The sequence below is a fragment of the Oryzias latipes genome, chromosome 13 (genome assembly GCF_053564925.1).
Source record: "Oryzias latipes strain Hd-rR chromosome 13, Olatipes_Hd-rR_3.1".
NCBI lineage: Eukaryota > Metazoa > Chordata > Actinopteri > Beloniformes > Adrianichthyidae > Oryzias > Oryzias latipes.
The window spans coordinates 7,790,059-7,815,433 of record NC_136249.1 but is presented as its reverse complement, the minus strand read 5'-3'; the positions used below and the strand labels follow the sequence as shown (position 1 = coordinate 7,815,433).

The 25,375-nt window shown below is 40.1% G+C and overlaps 1 protein-coding gene across 2 annotated transcripts; it reads right to left on the bottom strand.

The window, feature by feature from the left end:
* Nucleotides 1–278: 278 nt before the first annotated feature.
* On the bottom strand, nucleotides 279–25,157 carry slc6a4a (solute carrier family 6 member 4a). 2 transcript variants are annotated; one of them, XM_011482921.4, is made up of 14 exons: nucleotides 24,423–25,157; nucleotides 12,161–12,848; nucleotides 9,689–9,823; nucleotides 9,094–9,316; nucleotides 7,469–7,607; nucleotides 6,778–6,912; nucleotides 6,561–6,664; nucleotides 6,282–6,409; nucleotides 5,822–5,934; nucleotides 4,721–4,852; nucleotides 4,269–4,368; nucleotides 3,963–4,063; nucleotides 3,686–3,853; nucleotides 279–2,391 (listed from the first exon to the last, which is right to left on the bottom strand). In XM_011482921.4, the coding sequence occupies exons 2-14, from the start codon at nucleotides 12,621–12,623 to the stop codon at nucleotides 2,317–2,319; spliced, it is 2,016 nt and encodes a 671-aa protein (XP_011481223.1). In that variant the 5' UTR covers nucleotides 12,624–12,848; nucleotides 24,423–25,157; the 3' UTR covers nucleotides 279–2,316. The 2 variants fall into 2 exon arrangements, with proteins under 2 accessions (XP_011481223.1, XP_004075963.2); XM_004075915.5 differs by lacking the exon at nucleotides 24,423–25,157 and adding an exon at nucleotides 14,594–15,427.
* Nucleotides 25,158–25,375: the final 218 nt, after the last annotated feature.

Sequence of the window (25,375 nt, the reverse complement as noted above, 5' to 3'; positions counted from 1 at the left end):
CCAGGGCAATGGTGGAAGATAATTCAGAGAATTGAGAGAATGTATTAATGTTCAAATATGGGGAATAATTTGGTGGGCAGTACAGATTCATAATAGTAATTTCTTCACCTTGAAAGACACCATTGAGGATAGCATACCTCCCACATTTATCTTTGATGCAAGTCTCAATCTGGAAAGGAAAATTTAGCTACTATTTAGCTACTATTATTTAGCTACTAAAATGTTTATGTTTTTGCAAGCTCTTCTACTTTAAAATGATAAGTGCAAACGACAACAGCTAATGTTTATATATCTTTATTTTTTCCCCATATATTTATATATCTTTATTCTATACAGAAGGTTCTTAGTACAGCCTTTTATTGACATACATCAATCTTACATAAGCTTGAGAGGTATGAGAGAGAAAGAGGCAAGAGGGAGTTTTTTTCATTAGATAGTTTGGCATTTAACAGGACAACTGGAGATCACATCACCGACACACACGCGCACACATACACACACATGAAGATCACTGTACACACACCCACACACATCACACAACAGGGCCCCCACAGCACACATTCATGAAGGGAGGAGACAGGTATTCACATGATTACATCAATACCAGGCTGATCAGTGAATACACTTGAGGATGTACAGTGCTTGCCATAATTCAAATCCCGCTTTAGGAAACACACACACTCTCATACACACATAGGCACACATATTTGGTTTAAAACAAAAGATTTTTTTTCTAATTAGCTCTGATCCATATTTGGATCCAGTTACTGAAGAACAAGGTGTGCTTAGGACCGTCACCACGCTGACAGACTTCCTGCACAGCTGCATTCCAAAATAAATACATATATCTCATATTGCAGGTATAGAACGAATTCATGTGCATTTTCCTTCTTTTTGTTATTAAGTTTCCTCCTTCCTTTTACTCTCTCACACACACACACACACACACACATCCATATCACCACCAGACAGGGCTTCACAGTGTGGGGACCTTGTTACAAATCTGCCGTTCCTCCAAGAAGTCACCAGATGAGGACAGACTCACAGTCAACAGCGCACCACAACAGCTGTACTATCGAAAAGGTTTCAGAGACAGGAACAGAGCAGATCTGGTATTTGGCTTCAGTAACAGAGAAAATATACCTGAATCTGGCTACATATGCATAACTCATTAGTGTAATATGAAAACACAGCATCAACCAAGGAGGGGAGAGGGATTATCTGGCCTTTTAAATGCTTCATGTAACTTTATAGAAATATGCATGACATGGTTTCTAAATGACTTTGTTTAAAGGATTTATTTGAATGGACGAAAATAGTTCAAACAACTCAAGCTACGTTCCCACCTCCCCTCAAGCAACCACTTCCAGTGAAGAGAATAAGTAAACAGGCGTAAATGTAAGTTTTGGGCTTTAACACTTAAAGCTCATGCTGCCACTACACATTGAAAGTTAAACCAGGTCGACTTTGACCAATCAGGGACTTAGATTGGGTAGCTATGTATGGATTGCTTCCCTTTTAGTTCACGGAGGTGCCAACCATTTGAAAACTGATCAGGGAGGAGACGTTAATAATTGCGGTTTATGTCCGGCTGGAAATCTTTGACATCAAATCTTTCATATATCAGAAGAGAAGTGTCAAAGGAAAAAAACCTGGAGCAAGATTAACAAGATTTTCACCGCTTTGACATTTTCACCAAGACCCTTTCAACTGTAGATGACGGACATGCGCTACTAAACAGTAGCAAAAAAGAGAAGAAGAATCTCTTTCCCACTTGTCCAGTGAGAACACCATGTGCTTAACACATGTTCAAGAATGTGTGTTTAGCATGTTCTTGAATATACGTCACATGCTTGGTGTGTCTGGGGCTTGAGAAGTAACCCTAACCTCCTGACTTACAGCAATATTAATTTATCTTCTATTGAGGGCATTTCTGAACCTGGCTATCTCCCAACCCCTGCATCCTACTGATTTAGGTAATTTTGGAATCTACAGAGAACTTTTGGGGCTTGAATGTGAAGGGGATGGGGCTCTGGGAATTGTAGTTTTTGGTGAAATAAAAAAAATTGACTGGACTTTTTCTTTCTCTGGTAGTTGGAAGGGAAAATGACAAAAATTTCCCCAAGATGAAGCAGACAAACTGCTGTAGCATCACTCAACCAAAATAACAGTCTTAGGGTGGAGAGAAACAGCTAAAGTATGAAAAGAGGCAAAGATGGTGAAAGGTAGCCCCCTTGTCCTGTAATTTTGCAGTTTATCCAGAAGAGGGGGCCTCAGACAGGGGGAGAGGCGCCTCCCGGTGCTCTGCCCGTTTGGTCAGATTGCGTTGGTCACGATGTAGTCTCTGTGGTTTTCACTGCTGGGCTCCGGGGTGATGCTTTTTAAGAGGCGCTAGTGAAAAGAGAGAACAAAGAGAGAGGCTTAATATACCAAATTATACAACCAAATGAAATTTAGGATAAAGAGTTGGTTATCCGTGCTTTTTGAGGATTCGATTATTGAGGTTTACACACTTTAGGCCTTAATCACATGCATGTGGGTTAAATGTATTGTGAAGGATTCGTGAGGCTAATTTACCTTTACCATTTATGGTAAATGGTGTACACTTACAGTATATAATATTTTACTACCTTCTTTAAAGAACCAAAGTGCTTTACCATCACAGTTCCATTCACACACTGATGGTGGCCCCACTGCTGAACACTGGCACCAACCAATAATTACCAAGCACAATGTTGACTTCAGTGTATTACCCAAGGATACTTTGACAAATAGGCAGGTGAGGCAGGAACTGAATCTACTATCTTCTGATTAGAGGCCGACCGCTTTACCTCTGCCCCACAGCTACTCCGTGGTGTAGATGTACATCAGAAAGTACGGGTGATACAGTCGAACAGTGTCCTTACATCATACTCAGTCGTTAGTAAGGTGCAAGTACTGGGTCCTTACTGACAGCCACAATTGCTGCATGCATGGGATGTGCTTGTGATACTGCAGCAATTGGGGCCACTGGGTGCTGAGCACAGAGACATGGACCAAAGATAGAGCCAAGACCCAAAGGACCCAGGAGCTGCCCACCACCAAGCTGCAGTCTCGTCACCAAAGGCCAGAGCAGCCCAAGCAGCTGAGTGGTCAACGACCTTAATATTACATAAAACCTTAAGGTTTCCACATTTTTCACCTGCAATCATCCTGTTTCCACTTGTAAGGGCAATTGTGACCAAGTCACTGACCCACAGTTTCTTTCATGTGTTCACAAAAACAATAAGGTGGTTTGATTTCCTCATGCCTTCTCTCATCCCTCACCCAAGCTGGGACACATACTAATCTTATCTGATGGGTCTTGTGGAGTGAAAACTTGGAGTCTGAGCTGATGGTGGCAGAGCTAAAACTTTCTCCTGATCTGGTTACACAGCAGTGGGTGCATGCATGGGAGACTGTGGATGACTGCTTGAGTGATCAGTTTGTTGTTTGAGGGATTCCTCTTCTGGGCTAATCCTCTGTTTTCTCCTTTGATCATGATCCGTAGTCATGAGTTTGCAGGAGACAGTGGGCAGCTGACGATGTATGGACGGTGATGACAGGCGTCTTGCTTGCTGGACACTCGTCAGTTGGGGAACAAAGAATGAGAGGATGGGAGGAGACTAACAATAGAAGGGATGGTTAAAAACATAGAAGTCTGCACCTGTTTGAAGGTGCCCTTTGCGTTCAGCAAGTAGTAAACCATATAAGACGGCACGCAGATGAAGGAAGACACCCCAATGCAGTAGCCCAACACAGTTGTCCACGGTGGGTATGTGTAGTTGAACAACTTGACCTCTGGAGGAAAAGCCAGGAAGCTGATGATGATGAACTAAGAAGAAAAAGAGCAGATAAGTAGGAGATGTCAAAAGAAAAATAAGATTAGAGAAACTGCTGCTTCTGAATCTGACAAATGTGTAGATCCCAAACAGGACACCGACCAGAAGGAAGCAGGGGCAGATGGCTACCCAGCAGACTCGCCAGAAACACCCCGGGTAGAAACCAAGCATGACCTGGATGTCGTTACAGAAGCGGCTGGTGCCTTGAACACACACAGACACAAACCCCTGCCAACTTAATGATCCAGAGAACATCTTTACCTCGCTTGATCCATTTTTCGGCCTCGTGATTAAACGGACACAGAAACGAACCGCTCCCGCGCCCGCCCTTTAGCCAGGATTATCACATTATGCCGACTCCCAAAATAGGCACAGATTCCCACCACCCTCTTCATCATCATTACTCACCGTAAAACCAGGAAACGGCGATGACCTCTAGCAGCACCACGGTGATGACCGCGGGCCCTGTGGCATACTCTTCAAACAGCTTCACCACAAACGCTCCTCCCTGAGACATAAAACAGACCCGCAAATGGAGTTTTCCCTGACAAGCTGTTTATGAATTACGTTTATGCAACCGGCCTTGAGCGCTGAATGACCTATAGTGCAGCACACATCCACCTCACTCACCGCTTTTCTGGAGTTTATGATGAAGAGAAATGATGCAGTGATGCTATATTTCACATTTTTATGAGGACTTTTTGGAATTATGAGTGAATTCTTCAGACGTTTTGTAGAAAAAAGCATCTTTGGACAACTTAGGATATTTTAAAACCTCTCAAGCTGTAAAAACGGACACGGCAACTGTAACTTAAGTCCAATAATGCCAACTTTGTAAAGAAGAAAATCTCATAACTTACATATGTGAGCGTAGACAGGGCTCCCAGGTAGCAGACGCACACAAGCCCAAAGACAAACCACTCTCGCCTCTTAGCAAGCAGACGCGGAAACTCGTCCAGCATCGCTGTGATCACCCCTTCCAAACCAGCAAACTGGACAAAAACCACACAGAGAGTGAAGATGAACTACAGAGGATGTAGGGCGGAGACAAAAGGTAAATAAAGATGAAAAAATATGAACAAAACTAAAACATTAAAGCAGCTTCAAAGACCCACTCCAATGGAAATGTTTTTTTCTGTGTTTTTAACATGTTCTAAGAATTTTTTTATTTCTTATTCCTCATTTCCAAGGGGGCTGCATTTTTTTTGAGCACCAGTAATGTTAGGTTGGAGAACTTGTAGACAGAGAACTCTCAGCAATAGAGGGGGAAAGAGGGGCGGAGTTTCTTTGCGCCAAAAGTCCCACCCACAACTCAGAGGTGAATTTCTAATGAACTACTGGTGAATAGGATATTTGATTTAGTTAAAAACGACATAATCATGATAAACTCAATAGCCCCCATTGATGCAAGTTGGCATTAAACCACATTGGCTGCAAAATTACCTTAATTTGGCATCAACATGAAGGCAAAGACATAAGTGATTTTATTTTTTTCATAGCTGGAAATGAATTCAGGAATCAAAAAGTAAAAAAAAAGACCACTGAAAACAGAGAGGGACTTAAGGCCTCCTGTCAACATACACCCCTTTGGTCAGTCAGAAGGAAATGGTAAGCAAGTCCAAATTCAAATACACCTTCACGTTTCACAGTAATATCCTCAGCCATAAAGTCGAGGCAGATAACAGCCTCAATGCTGATCCCAAGATGATATCCCTGAATGACAAAAGCAGCGGCGTCTCCAGCTCGCTGCCTGATAACTGATAACTTACTGAGACCGCACACAGGAGGGGAATCACAAACTCCCACAACATTGTTTTTATCTGCTTGTATTCAGAAAGGCAAGGCCGAGAAATATCAGACAAACATCTCGATGTAAAATATGAGAGAGCAAATACAAGGATGACGGGGCAAAAGCTGTTTTTTTTTCCTTTGGTCTGTCAGAGTGCAGTCGGCCTACTAACCGTGCTGTCCAGACCCAACATTATGATCATGAGGAAGAAGATGATGGCGAAGAACGTGGCGGCAGGCATGTTCGCGATGGCTTCTGCATAAATGATGAACAACAGACTGGGGCCTGGATGGATGAAAAATAGTTATAACACAAAAAGATACAGAATTTATCATTAAAAATTGAAAAGACGCCAAAAAGGTTTTTTTTATAGAGCCTAAAGCAAAAGATCTTTAAACATCTAAACAAAGAAATCTTTTGTTGTTTTGAGATAGCAAACAAGCATATTTAGTTTAATTTAACTTTATGTCATGTTTCTGCTTTTTCAGTATTGGTTTTACCACAAATATTAAAAATTTTAGATCCTGTTCCATTCTTCTTTAATGTGTGTGACACTAAATGAAAATCAGACTTTTTTTTTCTGAATTAATGAACATGAGCACAGCAAACTGAGATCCAGACAGGCACAGTACCTGCATCCTTGGCCACAACATCAACGTTCTGCTGCCGCATTTCTGCCATGTATCCCAGAACTGTGAAGATGACGAAGCCTGACAGAAAGCTGGTCAGGCAATTCACCGAGCTAGTGACCAGTGCATCCCTGAGAGGAATAAAAAATAAAGGTTTGAGGAGGAAGGCCACGAAGATTTTCACCATGAACTTCTTTTGTGCTCCCAGGATGAAACTGGCAGAATAGCAGGCGGATGGATATGTGTGTGAAGTACGTCCTGGTCCATCAGCCCTGCTCTTACTTGTAGCAGTTGTTGTGAAATGGATTGTAGCTGGCGAAGGCGAGAAGCACGCCGAAGCCCGGACCCAGGGAGAAAAAGATCTGAGCGGCTGCGTCTATCCACACCTGTGAGGGCGTGAAAGCAGCCAACACTGATTAATAGTGAGGCTCGGGAGAAGTCAGGATTTGCAAAGGAAAAAGAGGAAGATGACTGAGAATGCGAGAGATAATGGGCTCACTGTGGTGCTGAGTAGTTTCTGCCAGTCTGGCTTGAGATAGAAGACCACGCCTCTCCAGGCCCCAGGTAGAGTGGCCCCTCGAATGAGCAGAATCAGGAGAACCAGATATGGAAACGTGGCTGTCACCCATACCACCTAGTAGGAAATAAAGAAAATGTTGACATTTTTTAAACTTCCTTTTTAGCTTTAGCTGCACAAGAAGCTCAATTGTAGACCTTCTCAATCAGATTTAAAGACCCACTCTGATAAAAATTGTGTTTTTGGTGTTTTTAACATGTTCTTGTAATATTTATTTTCTTCATGGTGGAAGACAGAATATTAATCACAAACTGTGTTTTTCTAAGTATTTCTTTATTTGAGTTGCTGTGAATCAGAAGCAGATAAAAACATGCAGTTTAAAAAGATCGTATTTGTGACATAGAAAATACACTGGGCGGGCCACAGCCTGGGGGAATGGGGAGGGGCTGGTCTGTACCAACGATCCCGCCCACAACTCGGAGATTAATTTCTAATGAAACGCTATGCAGAAACTTTGTTCTAGAAAACGACACAGGTTTTTAAATTTTGGCTAAAAACAGCCAATCATAACCAAAAGATCATTGGGATATGTTTACAATAGATTCTAAGATGATCAGAGGGAGTGTTTAACATGCATCATCTGCATTGGCCTTGCAGGGGCCCCGTTAGTTACCTTTCCAGACGTCTTGACCCCTTTCCAGATACTGAAATAAACAATGGTGAAGATGAAGAGCAGACAGAGAGCCAGTTGCCAGCTGACAGAGCCCAGCTGGTGCAGACCTGATGAGAGGTGGACCTGCAACACCTGGCGACTGCAAAAGTACCCAATGAGAGCCAGATTTGGAGCGAGAGGACGGTTTTGGGGGGCAGACATGCAGATATAAACACAGGATTATGAGTGCATCGGTAATATGACCATACAAAGAAGGTTAGAGAAAATGCTGGGGAGAAGGTAGGCTTGAGAAATGGGCTGCTTAAACTTTAACCCTAACCATCTATATCGTATTTGATAAGCATTTCTAAAACCCCTATGTCATTAGCATGATTAAAGTGTTCTTAAAAACTTAAATTGAACCTGGTCCATGGTTTTTGCCCTGTAGTACTCCACTAGGGGCAGTAAAAGGGCTTTTCCTCCGGATCTCAAAATGGTTGTTTCCATAAAATCTCAAAAATACTTTGCAGGAAAAGTTTAACTTAATTTTTTTTAACTTTATGCCATGGAGAGAACGACTCATCTATTGCTAGTCCCTTTTTTAAAAATAACTACTTGCTGGATTGGAATAATGCAAAAAAAAAGTTGATAATTTATTGTTTATAAACAGTTGCACCATGTTAAAAATGTGCGGCTCAAATTTGAGACAGGGGGTAAATAAAGGGCATTTTTCCTAAACATTCATGTCAGAATTTTGGGATTTTAATCTAACGTTGCTGTAAACAAACTTACCAATTCACCCAAAGAATCAAAATTGATACTATCTATATGAAAAATGATATTGCAAAGCATTTGCCACAAAGGGTGTAAAAACATCTTTAAAAAATGGATTTTTTGTTAATTTCTTTATATAGGCCGCTTTCCATTATTCTTTATTCCTGAAATTAGTTTAATGTATCTGTGTGATTATTTGTTGCATTGTCTACAATTAATGCCTGAAATAAACAATCAAATCAAATCAAGATTAAAGGGTTTGAAACCGTATAAAAAAGGACCCAATCTATTAACTCCATTTAAAACGAGAACCTGGAATGAAACAAATTTTAGGAAGGTCAATGGAAAAAAGCAGCAATTAAAGTTCATTTGAGTACAAGTCAAGGTAAAGTACAGGAAAGAACACAGCGTCTTGGCAATCAACCCCCACAGAAAAAAAGCAAGGGAAATAAGTCTGAAGTGAACTGCAAGGCTGATTTTGGGTCACGGGTTCAGCACACGGACCTTGAGTGATAAAGCAGCGTCGTGATTTATGCTGAAAACAGGAAATTCTGGCGCCAGGCTGAGTTGTGGAATTTGTTACTTTTAAACTTGCATAATGGAAACTCCGGCGTGGATAAAACCTAAATCTGCCTCTCTGAAAAAGCTCAGAGCGGTGTAATGAGCAGCTGTTGAGGCTCATTAGAGCTGCCCCAAAAAGGGAGTGACACAAAAATTGTTTTGAGACAAAACAGAAAAGTGCTTGGTGCGAAGGCTTTACAAACCCGCTGTAAGCCTTCAGATTACTGAAAAAGAAAGGGGTGCTGGGAAGCATCGGCCCCTGGGGTCTGTCCCCCCCCCTACTCTTCCACATCCAACTTACATGCACTTACGTATAGAACTCCTCGGCGGGGGACGTGGATAAGTTGGACCAAGTCACGTTTTGGTCAGAGGACAGGTAGCGGTAGCAGTTGACTGTGTTCCAGCTGTTGGTGCAGGTGGTCCAGGGCAGGGTGGGCCGAAAAGATGACAGCAGGTAATAGAGGGCCCACGCCATGATGGTGTTGTAATAGAAGGCAATGTAGAGCGCTATGATGCAGATGGCAAAGCCAATTCCTGCAAGAATTAGGCAGATTCATCTGATTAGCTTAGTAAGAAGATCTATTTTTTCTTTCTGAAACATATGACAGCAGTCAGTCATGAACGGGCTAATTGGGGGTCTTCATTCAAGCCTCTGTTGATTAGATGGGTGACATTTCCAAGCAACACATTATAAATGTTCTGAGCTTCTGGCATTTGCCATGGAAATGTGAAGATTTACATAACAGAGACTCAGAACATCTAACAACACGTCCACACACTCCGCATCCACATTTCAGAGGCCACAAAGGTCAAGTGAGCTGTCTTAAACTCAAATGGTCCACCATGTCCCGGTCCCGCTTGGTTTCCACCCTTTTGGTCCCTCAGCAGTTCTGCCCCCTCCGTTACCTTTGAAGATGGGGCAGATGTGCTTCCAGATGGAGATGCAGCCGCTGCGATGGAACTGCCCCAGAGCCAGCTCCATGTAGAAGAGAGGCACACCTCCGAACACCGCCATCAACAGGTAGGGTAGCAGAAAAGCACCTGCGGAAAAAACGAGGGGGAGGCGTTCAGGACAAGGGGAACAAGTGAAGATGGAAAAAAAGGGTTGAGCAGAAAACAGACAATTACACGGACATATGGATTGATTTTTTAGTCCTCTTTGCAGCAATATACATCAATCAGAGCAGTAGCCAAAAGTGTATTCAAGTAAGGCTAGTGCTACTTCAAAATAAAAATAAAATAAGTAATCATCCATAAAAAACATTAAAAAATTAAAAACTATTCAAGTAATGAGCAACAGTAAAAATATATATATAATTTGGGATCTAAATAAATAAAAAAACCTTATGATGTTTTAAATTCCGTTATTTTTTTTTGTAAATAATGAAATTTAATTCAAATAGGACACATTATATTTTAAACAGTATTTTTTTTTTGGTCACAAGAAGACATCAACGACCTATTAAGGATGCAAATTACTCACAATGTTGATTTAATGAAACACTATATCTGATGTTAAAACCTCTTTTTTCTGATTTGAAGATCCAACACAAAGTTTTTGTGTTATTAAATTTATAACAGAGAATGAAATAAGTGTTCATTTACCCCTAACATGTCACTGCTGCTTTAAAAAGATAGCAAACATCCAGTTTTTCTTGTCTCTTGGACTTTGAAAACCTCAATGAAGGTGTGCTAGCATGTTCAATTCTTCATTTCTGAACAAAAGTGGGGAAAATGATTGACAGGTATCTTCATACTGGTTGATTTCACTGATTATATTTTACCTAATTATTCTGATTAGATTGTGCTTAAAATAAATGTAAAATAAATACATAAAAAGAAAAATGCAGTCGATGTACATAAGGGGAGTAAAAGTTTCTGTTTTTTTATTACTAATCTACGTAACTGAGTGTAAAAAATGTCGATGCTGTAAACTACTTTAAGGAGTACAATTCATTCAAAAACTTACCCGAGAAGTGCAAAAAAGGGCATTAAAAGACCTGAATGAACTTTCCTCAGATTCATATCACAACACATTTTATGTTATGCTAAATTATACCTAAATCAATTTAAAAGATCTAGTTTTGTTTATCAGGATTACAGAGTTTAAAGGTTGAACTCTGAAGAAACAGGATGCATACGGATCTTTGCAGCGTAAGAAGCAAAAGTTTGATAACAAATCTCGCTCTTTCTTCCTCTCCATCTGATTATAGACTGACTGGGCGTGCACGCTTGCGTTGGTGTGTGACCGGCGTGGCGTGCGCACGCTTGCTTGTGCCTCTTTGTGACATGAAAGCAAAGATAAGGGTTGATTGAGCAGCTGCCTGGGAGACAGGTTATTAAGCATGGGAAGAAAAGGGACTAAAGGAGCTCTCATAAAACCCACAATTAATACTGTTGCCTCTATCGAGTGCCTCCCAGTCTCCATCTCCAGCTCGCTCTGTGAGCCCGCACAGAGAACACAGGAAATTGCAAAGGTTTTATTATTGCAAATTCAATAAAAACGGGGGGCCCTGCTTGCTGCTAGATGAAGATCGTGTGGCATCAGAGCAGGAGAGGTCACACGAGCTTTGTGGATCTTTATGGATGTTTAGGAGGTTTGTGGAAGTGACTTTTCCCTCAACGTTGTGGCAACTTTCTTGTTCTGACCCAGGGGGTGTCCAAACATTTTTCAAAGAGGGCCAGATTTGGTGAGGTGGGCCCACCATCTTAACTAACATTAAATGCACAACAATTAGCAATGGGAAACTTTTTATGTCTTTATAGAATAGAAATTTTCAATGCATTTTTACCAGAATTACTGTGAATTTCACATTTAAAGACTTTCACATTTAAAGACTATAAATAAAAGAAAGAAAAAGTTTGTCTGGAAAAAACGCATTTGTCAACATTAAATCTTGGTTCATGTGAAATGTTACACATTTGTTCACGATTAAACTAAATTGAAATCATGTGAACAGCAAATTAACACAAAAAATGATCTCATTTTGATCACAGAAACAAAGAAACCGGTTCCTCTCAGTTGGCCCTTAAGACTTCTAAGATCTAGGAGCCATAGGTTGTTGCCCCAAAGGCTGACAACGGCTCATTGCCTAATTTAGCCAATCACAAGCAAGAAATCCTAGTTCTTAGAAAGTGCTGAAGGCCACATATTACTGATTTCGTAACAACAACAAATTTAAAGGCAGGCCGCATTTGGCCAGTGGACATGTCTGTTTTAACCTATCTGCACAGACAAGGAACAACCTTTATTTATCTCCACTAAGAAATGAATCAAACCGAACGTTTGGTTTTCTGTGCATCGAGTTGCATAATTCACGCCATCTGTAATCAGTGAAATCCTTTCTGCCCTCTTTCAAAGGCACGCCGCCTCCTCACCTCCTCCGTTTTGGTAGCAGATGTATGGGAAGCGCCAGACGTTTCCCAGGTCCACGGCGTAGCCGATCACTGACAGCAGGAAGTCCATCTTCTTGCTCCAGGTCTCCCTGGGCCTGTCCAGGCTGGTTTGCTGGACCACCAGAGTTCTTAGGCCCCCGAATGGCGCTGAGGCCCCGGTGTCCCCTCCGGAGGCGGGGGGCATGCCCACAGCCCCCACCGCAGTGCCCAGCGCCTCTCTGGGACTCTGAGGGGTGGATGTTGTGAAGCCGTTCGACACCTGCTGACCTGAGCCGGAGGTCACGCTCTTGGGTCCTCTGTCTGCAAGGCCATCAACTAAGGGCAGGTTGGCGTTTTCATGCGGCTCCTCCTCCTGGGCCTCCGGCTGCTTGCTCCCTTTGTCCTCCTCGTACTCCTGCTTGTCCTTGGTCTGCATGCTTGTCATCATGGTATCTTTGGACTCCATCAGGGCTCAAGGTGTGTCGATGTGAGTGAGGTGGTTAGGGGTGAAGACAGGGTCTCAGTGTAGATGCAGGGAATTTGGAGCTGCTGTCTGATGTGGTGCCCATGAGGGGATCAGTGAGACTGGGAGACTAAGGGTAGGGAGCGGCGACCATGTGGGGCGACGCTGCAAAAGGCCAGGTTTGTCCGTTTTGGACAGGTGAAGGAGAGAGCAAAAGGCAGAGCAGATCTGAAAAACAAAGAAAAACGAAGAGAGCGTGTCAGAGGGAAGGAGGAAAGGGAAAGCAGCAAAAATCTTCATTTTGCAGCACAATAAATAAAAAAGACCCTTTGCATTGGGGCGAACGGTGACACAAAACCAAAAGATTAAAAAATCTATCCTCACTATTTAGAGTTTAATATTTTATTATTGGAGCTTTTACGGATCAGGAGTTCATAAATCATGAAAAAATTGCCATTTTCCACCTGCTTATTATAGTATCTAACACTAAAATTATTGGAAATTAGGGAGAGTAATTGGGCCATGTTTCTATTATTTTTTTTTACTGATGTACCTTTTTTTATCGTTTTTAGTTCACTCTACCAGTTTGAACATTTTCTGAAGCGCCTCATAAGAGCATCTTTCAAAAAAACAGGAAGCTAAATAAGAAAAAAGTCAGATAAGTGAAGCATGGGGGCAGATGTGGAGCTGTCTGTCATAACAATGCCACAGTTTTCCATCAAAATAAAAGCATTTTGTTTTTAGTTTTACTCGTTTAACTTTATATATATATATATATATATATATATATATATATATATATATATATATATATATATATATAATTTGTTATATGAAATGTGTCAAAATGTGTTAAAAAGTTTCAAGATCATGCATGACACGTTCAGTTCAAGTATCATGTTTCTTGTGGTATATGCATATGTTGTATTTTTCTAATAAGTAAACCAAAAATGGAGATTAAAAACACGGTTTTCTCTGAGCTGTAATTAAACATCCTGACTTCTGTCACATGAACTCAGGCTAAAAATCTGTTTAAACACGGATCGCATTGTTTGCAGTGTCGGCTCAATTAGTGACAGAGGCCAGGCTGTAGGAAGACTCAATTTACAAGGAATTCCATCACTTAATAAAAAGCCCAGTGTCCAGCTGCTTTTACACAACGTGACTTTCTGTCCAAACTGGTCTCTGACTCGCTCACACTCAGGAGCCTGAGTAGCCGGTGGTTTATCTGCGCACCAAAGGAAAAGCCAGTCCTCTGCTTGCTTTACATCCACACAGCACTCCAGCTCGTTTCAAACTCTATCTAGTTCTCTCAGAATGTCCGTCACTTTGGTATTTGAAGATGTCAGAAATGTTTTTTGTTTTTTTTCTAGAGAGAAGTGCAAAGACACTAATAATTTGTTTTAAATTCTTAAACAAAGTCTTTGTGTTGCCAATAAGAAACAAGTCAAACATTATTTTCCCATTCGCAGATTTTTTTTTAAATAAGAAAAAAAAACTGCTAATGGGATAAAAATGGTCTTATCAAGAATTAAAGGGGAAATAATAGTCACTAAGACATGTTCTCTCAAACTTTAAAATGCAGTTGAAACACTTTCTTAATGAGATGTTTTTGGGAAACAGAAAATACAACAAATTTTCTTCACTTTTTAAGGATTCAGTTTTTGCAGTACTTTCATAGTTTAGTAACAATAAATCAACTTTATGGAATAAAACTAGTTTTAAAAAATAAAAAGTACAAATCTGTTCAAGTTAAAAAACTCCTTACACAAACATGTGCAAAGAGTGTATAAACTATATGAGAATTTGTCTAAAATAGATGTTATCTTTCCATTTGAAGACTTAGATATTAATAAACAAGGAAACCATGTAAGAAAATGCTACATAAAACAAAAAACTAACTTCGTCAAATCTCGATAAAGACTTAAATATATTGCAAAATGATTTGATCCTGGCTCACACGCATGCTTTACCTGGAGGTGGTCAAAGGAGACAAGAAGAACTTGAAGCAACTTCTTCACTCTGAACCTAAAGAATCCTGAGGTACGGCAAAAAACTTGCCGGGAAAGAGCGTAAAGCAGCACATCAGGATCTCCCGTTTGCCCATTGAGCTCTCAGAACTCCCTCATTTCTCTATTTCTCTCACTCCCTTGTTGTCCCTCTCTCTCTGACTTACAACGCACACACACTGACACACATGCTGTGTTCGGAGGCTCACAGCCGTGCAGATGTATGCACAGATGGATGCATGGATGCATGCGCTCAGACACCAGACACTCGTGCAGGCACAGACCTGCACATTAGAGTGTCAGGTTTGTGTTGATGCAGTCATAACACAAGCAGAAAAAAAAAAAAAAAAGAAGAAGAAGTTTATGGTTCTGATGTTCTGGCAGAGTTCACACAATGAAGAACGGGAAAATCCTTCCCTCAATAAGCCCTGTAGACGTGTGGAGTCCACTCCGCAGCGTTGAAGTTTTTACAAGCCTTCATTCCTCCTCCTTTTTCCTTTCTTCTCCTCACCTGTCACTCACTCCTTCCCTTTTCCTTTTTCTGCTCCACTTCAAATCCTTCATTCAGACTTTTCCTACAGAACGGCGGCTCCAGATGCTTTGGTTTTCTGGAGCCCATGTTTTTTGTGTTACATCTTCATTACCTCAGTCCAGCGCTGGACGTCAAAAAATCTCCAAACACCTACTTTCCTGGAAGTGCATGCTGCAAATATTTGACCAGATGACACGGGTGCTTGCAAAAAGCATTACAGATCCCTACAATCAACCCCCCCCCCTTTGCTCCAGATGCTTCGCCTTAATTTGGTTGATTCACTTGGCATGCTAAACCTGCAGAAAAGAAATGGATACCTCAGTTCCTGGGTCATCTTTCTCACCAAGTTCGGTGAAAGGGAGTAGGAGGACTGCTTGTTCACAGTATGGTACTCCTCCAGGTCATTACTACAGTATTATTTTTCCTACAGTTTAAAAAACAAAAAAACCATTTGGAAGATTGATCAAAATCAACGCTCCACTTCATAGAAACTTGAGGACCCTTGGCAGCTTGATGAAAGATTTTCACGTCAATCTGTATTTGTGCTACTATGTCTGATTAAAGTAAAAAAGTCCAAAAACTGTTTCTATTTTTGTAGAAATGGTCAAACTTTTGCACCAAAAAGTTAAAAAAAAAAAAAAACAACATCAAATATTAAGGGATTCTACAACCCTTCCTTATGAGCTCTCCACAAGGAAACTCACTGACTATTTTTGGGTGCGATGTGTGAGATGCCTTTCTAACATCAAACTCAGCGGCTCCTCCAAGTTCTTCAATTCTCAGCCATGATGAAGACCCCCCCCCCCTTCCCCCATCTCCCTAGAGGACCAAATCATAAATCTGAGGACTCGCAAGATGATTAATGAGAACAGAAAGAAATAAAGGTAAATTACTGTATAGTTATGTGTATTTTTTTTTTGGTTAAAAATGAATGATTTTTCCTCCCTGGGCCTCATTTCTTTAAATGAAACCAGCTGAAGTACTTTTTTCTTTTTTGGCATCTTTATAAGAGCAAAAGGAATTCTCAATCACGCTGAACTGCCACAACCGTTCTAATTATTGACATTGTGTCGCATATTTTTTTGGTTTGTTTAAGTTTTGATTTATTTATTTTTGACAAACCAAGGTTGGGTTTTCTTTTTTGCATGTGGAATCAAAAAAAAAAAATCCCCCAACCATCAAAAGCCGAAATTTCTGAGAAAAGGGATTAATTCAAAGGATAAAAGTTCCCAGGTTTTGGGGTTATGGACAGTGAGACGACTAGGTTTCTGAAGTGATAAAGTGATCCATTAAAGGTATAAGTCTTCCCTGCTAATGAACTGTACAGCAGCTCATCAATCTTTTTTCTGGGTTTAACACAAAAAAACGTCAAAGTTTCAGCTCTGCGTTGGCTTTTGTAGCTTTTCCAGAAACATGTAAGAATAATATGCTTGTCAAAGTCTACAAATGTTGGTCAGACGGTTCTCTTAAGAAACAAATAAATAATATACTTGTGAATTTATTAGAAATGAAGAGAAGAGGAGGGAGATTAAATCACCACTAACTAAATTTCTTCCTTCTCTTGTGCAATTTCCTCCTTCTTTCCACCTGAGAGTCCTAATGGAATGGAGCTACGATGAGCCAATAACCACCAATATATCAACCTGACAAACCTTTTCCTCTGTCAAATAAATAAAATCTACTATTTCTTTCATATTTGACATCTAGATGGTATTTCACCATAATTCATGATCTGACTCACTACTTTTTTAGTTCTAATGTTGATGACTAAGAAACCAACAAAGCCTTTTGGGTAATCTTTGTGTACTCTTTGAAACAATAGGTATTAGAACTTAGTGTTTTGTTGTACTAAGGCTTTTAAATACATTTTTAATTATGAAGAGCCATTTAAAGTCCCAACTCTGATCCTCTTTTGATCCATTTTCCAGTGGTCTTTTAACTATGATGATGCAATTTTTAGGCAAAATCCCAAAAAAACTGTCATTTTCTAAGACATAATTTCTGCAGAGCACCAGGAGTTTATTAGAAATTTACCTCTGAGTAGCGGAACTATTGGCACAGAGCAACCCCGCCCCCCTTCCTGTCACCCATAACTGAGAGCTCTCTTTTAACACGCGCTGATCCGACCTTACAGCCCCTCACACCTCCAACCTAACACTAGCGGAGCAACAAAAATGGCGAGCAATAACGGAGTTATCCAGCCATTCAGTTTTGATCGAGAATCCAGCAAAGACGAGGAAAACAAAGACGTACATGGAAATATTTGTCTGAGTGGATGGATCAGAGTAGAGCAGAACATAAAGCTTGTGGCCTGCCGATTTTAGCTTCTACGTCACAAATACAGTCATTTCCAGAGGGCATATCTTTATCTGCTCCTGATTTACAACAACTTGAATAAAGACATACTTCAAAATTAAATTTTAAGCTTAATATTCTTCATATATGCCCTTCATCATGAGAAAAATGCTACAAGAACATGTTAAAAAACCATGTTCATCATAGTGGATCTTTAAACTCAGCAAAAACACACAAAAAAATCTGTTCTGCATTTGCTCATGCACACTCAACACCATTTGGTTATAGATTGATAAAAATAAACAGTGGAGACAGAAGACGGAGATTCAGACATTTACTTCTCCGCTCAATATACCGCTGCACCATGTGGGCAAACAGTTTTAACCTGGCCAGAGGAACTCACAGTAATTTACAAGGAAACTACACCCAGAACAAAAACCAAAAAAACATTTTGGGTTTTGATTGTTCTAAATTAAAAGGGATGACTGATAAGCAGATGTGAGGAAACACTTTTGGTGGCAAAGAACACTCACAGCATTCTTTAGAACAAGAGCTTCATTTCTTTATACAAGCTGAGAAATGTGGGAGAACACGCATTTTCCTGTGAGATTATAACGCTTTTAGATTCTAGGGAGACTGCTATCAATCTGTGTTTATAGTCAGATTTTTCTATTTTCATTTCTATTTTTTTAAACCTGCCAGACCATTACATGTTCTGTTGTGTTTGCTTGCGCTTACATAAGAAAGTACAATTCAAATCAGTTACACAGCTTTGTGTAGCAATCTGCTGTTTAAACACAGTGCAGTCCAATATTCATTGTTCTGTCTTTTTCTTTTTGCCTTAGTAAATGAAATAAATAAAAAACACATTCATGTGAGTGTCTCTACACATGAGCACATTTGAGTTTCTGTAAATTGAACACATTGACATTGTCCGTATTTTTATAAAAATTTAATGTGTTAATAGCAAAAGTTACTATCCAAGCATTTCAGAAACTTAAAAAAAATCTAATCAGTTCTGGGATTTTCTTTACTAGTTTTTATTTTTGTAAAGTATTGAGTTGAATTATATTGATTCTAAATCACATTAATTCATAAAATGCCCCAAAATACAACCTTTTTTTTTAATAACATCTAAAAAACTAGGGTTATGTCTGCACTCCTACTCACTACGTAGTGCACTATGAAGTGAAGTGAAGTGAAGTGCGTTTTCATTTTGAAGTGCCCTCAGAATCTACAATTTCAAAATGCAAGTGACCTAGAAATTTCCCAGAAGTCTCTGCATCAGTGTTCCTTAGATTGTAAAATGTAGATCACAATGCATTGCATTTGGAAAGTTTTGTGAAATAAAATGTTATTTAATTCATTTTTTATGAACCATCCAAGTTTTCATTTTCAGAAAACAGTGGACTTATGGTTAGCCATCGTAAAAAATTCAGGTTTATTACGTTTTTACTTTGGGAAATCGATGACGTCACATTTAACAAACAAAAAAGTGGTGAGCATGGTGTCCGAATTGCTTTAAAAATCCAGGGCACTAGATAGTTTCTTAGTAAATAAGGAGTAGGGAGGTCATTTCAAAATAGCCTCTTGTTATGACCCCTAGGGGGTATTCTAGAAAGCAGGTTTTGTGAGTTACCACGGTAAGTTTGAGGCTAAGGAAGTTGAAGTTGATAACCTCAGCTTTCGGTTCCAGGAGGTATGTTTCAGGGTATGTCCAGTTGCAACTCATGCTCTGAACATATCCTGGTCTGGAGCAGGTTTAGTTGAAGGTCAGTTTGTTTTCAGAGAGGTGAAGCAGCATGGCATGTCCATTTGAAGATGATTTAGTGGATGAAGAAGCTCAGATAATACTTTTTCCACCATGAGAGGATGATAAGACCACGTATGGATGTTGGAGAGATAAACCTTTTTATATTGATATAACTTAATTATTTGCTTCAGTTAAGAGAAATTATTTTTTTGGTCAAGACAGCTTAAAAATAACACGTAGTTATCAGACAGTTATTTTACTTTCATTCAAAATAATTCAATTAAGTAGGGATTGTGGGATACCATTCCCTTTGCCTGTCTGGATGGTGTAGGTACCATAACCGTTTGACCTGGAACTTCCGTTCTGGGTCCTTGGACTAGTGCTGACGTCACATTATGTGATTGGCTGTCCGTTGGTCCGATTGACGTGTCAGACAGTGATTGGTCTGGACAAATTATGATACTACCATAGAAGAAGATATTATTAATTCTGTTGTAAACAAACAGAGCTCTGACAGACCGAGATTATCTTCTAAGCGTGCCTTTATTATTGTTTATCATTGTTGACAACAACGGGCTGCACGGTGGCGCAGTGGTTAGCGCTCTTGCCTCACAGCAAGAAGGCCCCGGTTCAAGTCCCGGCTGGGGGACATGATAAACTACATCAACGGGGGACCTTTCTGTGTGGAGTTTGCATGTTCTCCCCGTGCATGCGTGGGTTTTCTCCGGGATCTCCGGCTTCCTCCCACTGTCCAAAAACATGCTACATAGGTTAATTGGCAACTCTAAAATGTCCATAGGTGTGAGTGTGAGAGTGAATGGATGTGTGATTGAAGACATTCTACCCTGCGACAGACTGGCGACCAGTCCAGGGTATCCCTTGCCTACGCCCAAGTGGCCGGGATAGGCTCCGGCAACCCCGTGACCCCGAAAGGGAATAAACGGTCAAGAAGATGAATGAATGAATGAATTGTTGACAACATTGCTGACAACATTTTCAGCCACGGCTGAACTTAAACTGGAATAACAAGCGGATTGTGGCAAAATCTCTTTATAAAGATTACAAAGAATATTGTCAGACACAATTTATAAGGGAAAATAACTTTAGGTTACAAAAGGGAATGTGAAATGAAAATTTGTAGAGCCCGAGCAGATCTCGACGTAAGTAGTATGTCCAAGTGGGGTTACTGTAGTGTGACGTTACCTTCAGTCAAAAGGACCCCGAATGGAAGTTCCAGGCCGAACGGTTATGGTACCTACAACGGATTTGGGTTTAAGTGTGGGGTTTTGACCAAATGTGTTTAGTTGTTTAGCTGTTTTACTGTGTATTGTCTAGTTATTTGTCCTGTTATGTTTAATTCTTTCTGCACCATGAGTGAGAGGGAGGGAGAGGATGAGGAGTTCACTTAGCACCCATAGTACCACACAGTGTAATGTTACAGTTGGAGAAATGGAACATGACTTTATACTGCAAATCCATTTAGTTTCATTCACTCTATTGTTATAAAAATGAGAATATCTGCAGGCCCAAAATTATACATATGAGAGTTCAAGAAGTAATTAAATTAAGATGAAAAAACATTTAACTGAATTGGAGTAATCTGACATTTAATTAAATAAATATGTAAATTTGAGTTGTAAAAAAATATTGAGTTGGATAGACGTAAGAAATTAGGTTGAATGAATTCAACTCAATTATTTGTTACCAATTGAAGTAATTCATTTAAGGTGGATAAGTTATTTATATATATGCGTCACAATGAAAATGAAAATAAGATCAGAAACTCTTGCGTTTACTTTGTCTGTTTTTACTACAAGCAGAAACTCTTTTTTTTGATGATGCAGCCGTGTTACTTTTTTGATGGACGTATAATCTTCAGACGCCGTCATTAAAATCTCAGACTCCGTCTCACTGAAGTACAGCGCTTTCTTTTTTCTCTCCACGCGTTTCCATGGTGACTCCGGAAATCGGCGATTGAGAATGTCTTTATGTATTTGACGAGCACGAGCATTAACCCAGGGTTAGCAAGTCGAGCGTAATTACGCTAACTCATATTCGGTCTTTTGGAACCGACATACCCAGAGTAAGCAAGTTCAGGCAGATTTCAGCCAGAGTTCAGGATTAAAGTCAGGCTAGTTTAAACATGCTTCCTGGAATACCCCCTGGTCGTGTCTGCTTGTTGTGTGTGTGTGTGTGTGTGGGTGTGTGTGTGAGAGTTCTAGCTCCTGCAGAAGTCCAGGTTCTGCACAGCTGCTGACTCCGCCCCCTCTGCAGGGCTGATTGAGGCTGCTTCCAATCGTCTGGCTTGGAGGGAAGCTTTAAAAGCTCCCAGGGTTCTCTGCTCCAGTGGCGGCTGCATTCCTGAGTGGGAATTTACTTTCCAGCCTGCCCCTGCTGTTTGCCTGGCCTTAGCTTGAGAAAGCCTCTGGTTTCCCCCTTAGCTTAATTTTGGTTTTGTCCTTTTGTTACATTGTGGTCTTTTGTTTGCATTTAGAGTAATCTTGAGTTTTGCCTTCCTGTCATAATTGTTTAGCTAAAAAGCCTGAGAATTTAAGTTATTTTTTTATTTCACTTTTTGGTGTCTTGTTTGTTATTTTCCTTTAGTCCCCTTTGATTCTTTCACGTGTCACCGAATTAAGGGCTGTGTGGCCAACCTTAACCCCGCCCGGTTATCTTCATTTTCTTTATGTTGTTCGTTTCTCCCTCCTCTCTGAAGAGGGACATAACACCTCTTTTGATTATAATTGCTAAAAATTGCTGTTTATATTTCTTACATTTGGACTTTCAGGATTATTCATTTTCCTATAAAATACGATTTTGGAAGGATTTTCCTAATGTCTTGGTTGGGATCATTTGGATTATTTTGACATGTTTACGGACATAATGACTTTTATAACACTTTAAATACTACATATTGTGCTTATGTCAGGGAATTTAACAATCTGTGCTTAATTGTGACTGTGAGGATTTCTGGTTCTTGTCTTGTCTTTTTTTACTGTTTGTATTGTTGGGTTTTTGATTCAGTTTCTTCTAAAATGACGCTTTCTGTTCCTGCTCCTACCGTGATGTCAGAACCACAGTTGGTTTCAGTTTGTAATCATGTCAGCTGGGCTTTGTTTCCTCATTATCCTTCAGTGTTTGTAGTTCTGCTACCTTGCCTGTTTTTTACCTGTCCTGTCCCTCCTTGCTGCTGATTGTCTGACTCTGGTGTTTCTGTCTGATTAACTAAACACACCTGGTCCAGGTAAATCAGCTGGAAGGAGTCCAGAGAAACCAGGAAGGATAGTGTATCAGAAAGACCAGGGAATGGCAACCCCAAACGTCTGCATTGAAAGGCATCATAAAGAGTCGTATTAAAACAAAACAAGTAAATAATTCAACTTTGTTTAACCATGCTGACCCACTTAGGAAAGCCTTTCTTAATCATAATTGACCCGATCCGTTTAAAGACCAAGTTCAATGACGATTATGTTCGTATGATTATGTTCTTTTGTTAACATCCTCACGTGTTTAAATCCATGACAGGTGAAAGTTGACACATTGAAACACAGTAGATACACCAAAATCAACAATTCTAAAGAAGTTTTCATATAAAAGTATCTTTAAGGGCAGTTTCACACTTCCTCTTTGATCTACTCTCAATTAAAGACCCGCTCAGAGGAAAATCTTTTGTTTTTGGTGTTTTTGACATGTTTCGTGTTGCATTTTTCTAATGACAGTGGACATATATAAAGACAATTAAGTTTAAAATTCAGTTTCTAAGTATGGCTTTATTCAAACTGTTGTGAATCAGGAGCAGACAACAAAAACGCAGTTGGAAAAAGATCGTAGTTGTTTAGTGGAAAATACAATGGGCTCCTTGCTCCAAGCTCTCCTCAGCAACAGCGAGGGGAAGGGGGGCGGGGCTGCTCCGCACACCACGCAACACTCCCACCTACAACTCAGAGACAAATTTCTAATGAACTAATGCCACTCTACAGAAACTATGTCCTAGAAAACGACAGTTTTTTTGGTTTTTAATAAAAACAGCAAAATCACAATTAAAAGACTACTGGGAACACTTTGAAATCGGGAGGATAGAAGAGGGGGACTTGAATAAAAACGTGTGATTATCATGAAGCTGAGTCAGTTAAGAAGATCTCCTGTTGTGACTCTGTTCAAAGTCTATGGGGCAAAAGCTATAAGCCTCCTCCATAAACAACATAAAGTGAAACTAAAAACACAATATGTTTGAATCACATTAAAAGCTAAACGTGACCTGAGTGTTTCCAGTATGTGTGTAGCTGATATCGCTCAAACCTCTAAACCGTTTGCTGAAAAAGCTGCAAATGTTGAGAAACTGAGGGGAAAAAAAGTAAAATGAATTAGTAAATATCAGTAGATCTTGCTAAACCAGCTAACTTACTGCTAACACTAGGGCTTAGAGCTAAGTTAGCAACGAAAAACTTCAGAACTGCCAAAATTAGGTAAACGGAATTAAGAAGTTATACCACAATTTGAAATTTTGGATGTAAATATGTTAAAGGATAGATTATAAATGTAGCCAAGCAGTTGTTGTTGTAGAAGCTACACTTCTTACCCAAATAGAAGGCTGCAAATTTTACCAAAAGAGCCAGACTTCCCTAGGCAACGAACCCTGATTTCCCATGAGCCAGTCCTAAACACAGCCAACTGAGCCATCAAACTAAGGAATTGATTTATTTATATCAACACGGATTATTGTTAAATGTGTAAAAGCGACCTGGATGGTTTAAAAGTTAAATTGATTTTTACTCTTAGGTAATGTTTTATTTTGTTAGTTTTATATCTCATCAAACCCAGAAGCTTTTGGATTTATTATGTACGTAATCCTAACCATGTACGTATGTATCATTTTAAATCCAGTATTTCTGTATTATAACAATCATTTTTAAAATCTGCGAGTTGTGTTGACTTTTTTATGATTTCTTTTAAAGCCATAGAACTTTTCAAAGTCTTTTGTTTATTTTTAAGGCAAAAAAAGAAAAGAAAAACATCTAACATTTAATGGATTATGATGTTTGAATATTCATCTGAATAACAAAGTGGAGGACAGATGACAGAAACAAACTGCCTAACGTGCACGAAAACACAACCACCCAGGGCTTCTTAGTGGCCATAAACAAAGGTTTGCAGCTGGTAATAATGAACTTGGCAGCCCGATGATGATGATTTGTGGAAGTGTGAGGTCCTACCTTAATATTGTCAACAGAAGATCCTGCATTGTTCCTGGAGGTCATCCGGAGCCCAACATGCCTTCTTCAGCGCTGACTAAACCCAATCACACAAATCCCACATGCCCAGGCTTACAACAGGTCGTATTCTGCTTTGCCCGGCTTAAGACGCAAACACACATACTGAAGCCGGCATGCACCCGCTCACACACCCTCTCCACTAAACACTCACACTCTGAGCCCAACAGGATTCTTGCCCCTAATCCAGGACTCCTTCATGCATGGAGGCGCAGAGAACACAAACATGAGGATCACGTAAAGTTGTAAAATATTGAAAATCATCAACGCAATGGAGCACTAGGATTTTAGTTTTGGCAAAATGACAGGCCTGACTAACCCATTTACAGCCACCTGTGTTGTGCCATGCCAAATGGCACTATGCCAGGCCCAGTACAGTCAGTCTTGTGGGTTTTAATTTTGGTTTTGATTTGAAAGTAACAAGGGCTTGAAACGTGTAAACATTGAGGTAAATTATACTAAAGGTCCCCCCCCCCCCCACAACTCATGTCTTATAGTCCCAAAAGCCATTGGCTGGAAATGGTGAACGTCATCCCAATCATCATCACCTGAAACAGTAGGTTAATCCGCACTGCAGCACCCAAACACGAAGGCTCAGACAAACACCTTATAAGACAACGGCAAGGCAAAAATGAGAGCAGCCTCGCAAAGGCCGTGTGAAAACGGCCAGCTAGTTCTGACCGCCCGACTCACAGAGCCGCTGTGATAAGTCTCAGTTTTTGACGTCACGACTTGTAAGCCTGGGTGAAGCAGTTCAAAGGTTCACAGCCCTACTTTGTTCTGCTTCCCAATAATTAAAAAAACATTGACAAAAAGCCCTTCCAGGCAAAATGCAGTGACTGTTTACACTTTTACAACTGTGGACCTTTGCCGTTTACAGTTACACGGCAGAGCAC

Coding starts and splice junctions, on each gene's coding strand:
- slc6a4a (XM_011482921.4), bottom strand. CDS start 12,623: ATGGAGTCCAAAGATACCATGATGACAAGCATGCAGACCAAGGACAAG. Junction 6,665..6,777: donor AGAAACTACTCAGCACCACA/GTGAGCCCATTA, acceptor ACGCCCTCACAG/GTGTGGATAGACGCAGCCGC. Junction 6,410..6,560: donor TTTCACAACAACTGCTACAA/GTAAGAGCAGGG, acceptor TATTCCTCTCAG/GGATGCACTGGTCACTAGCT.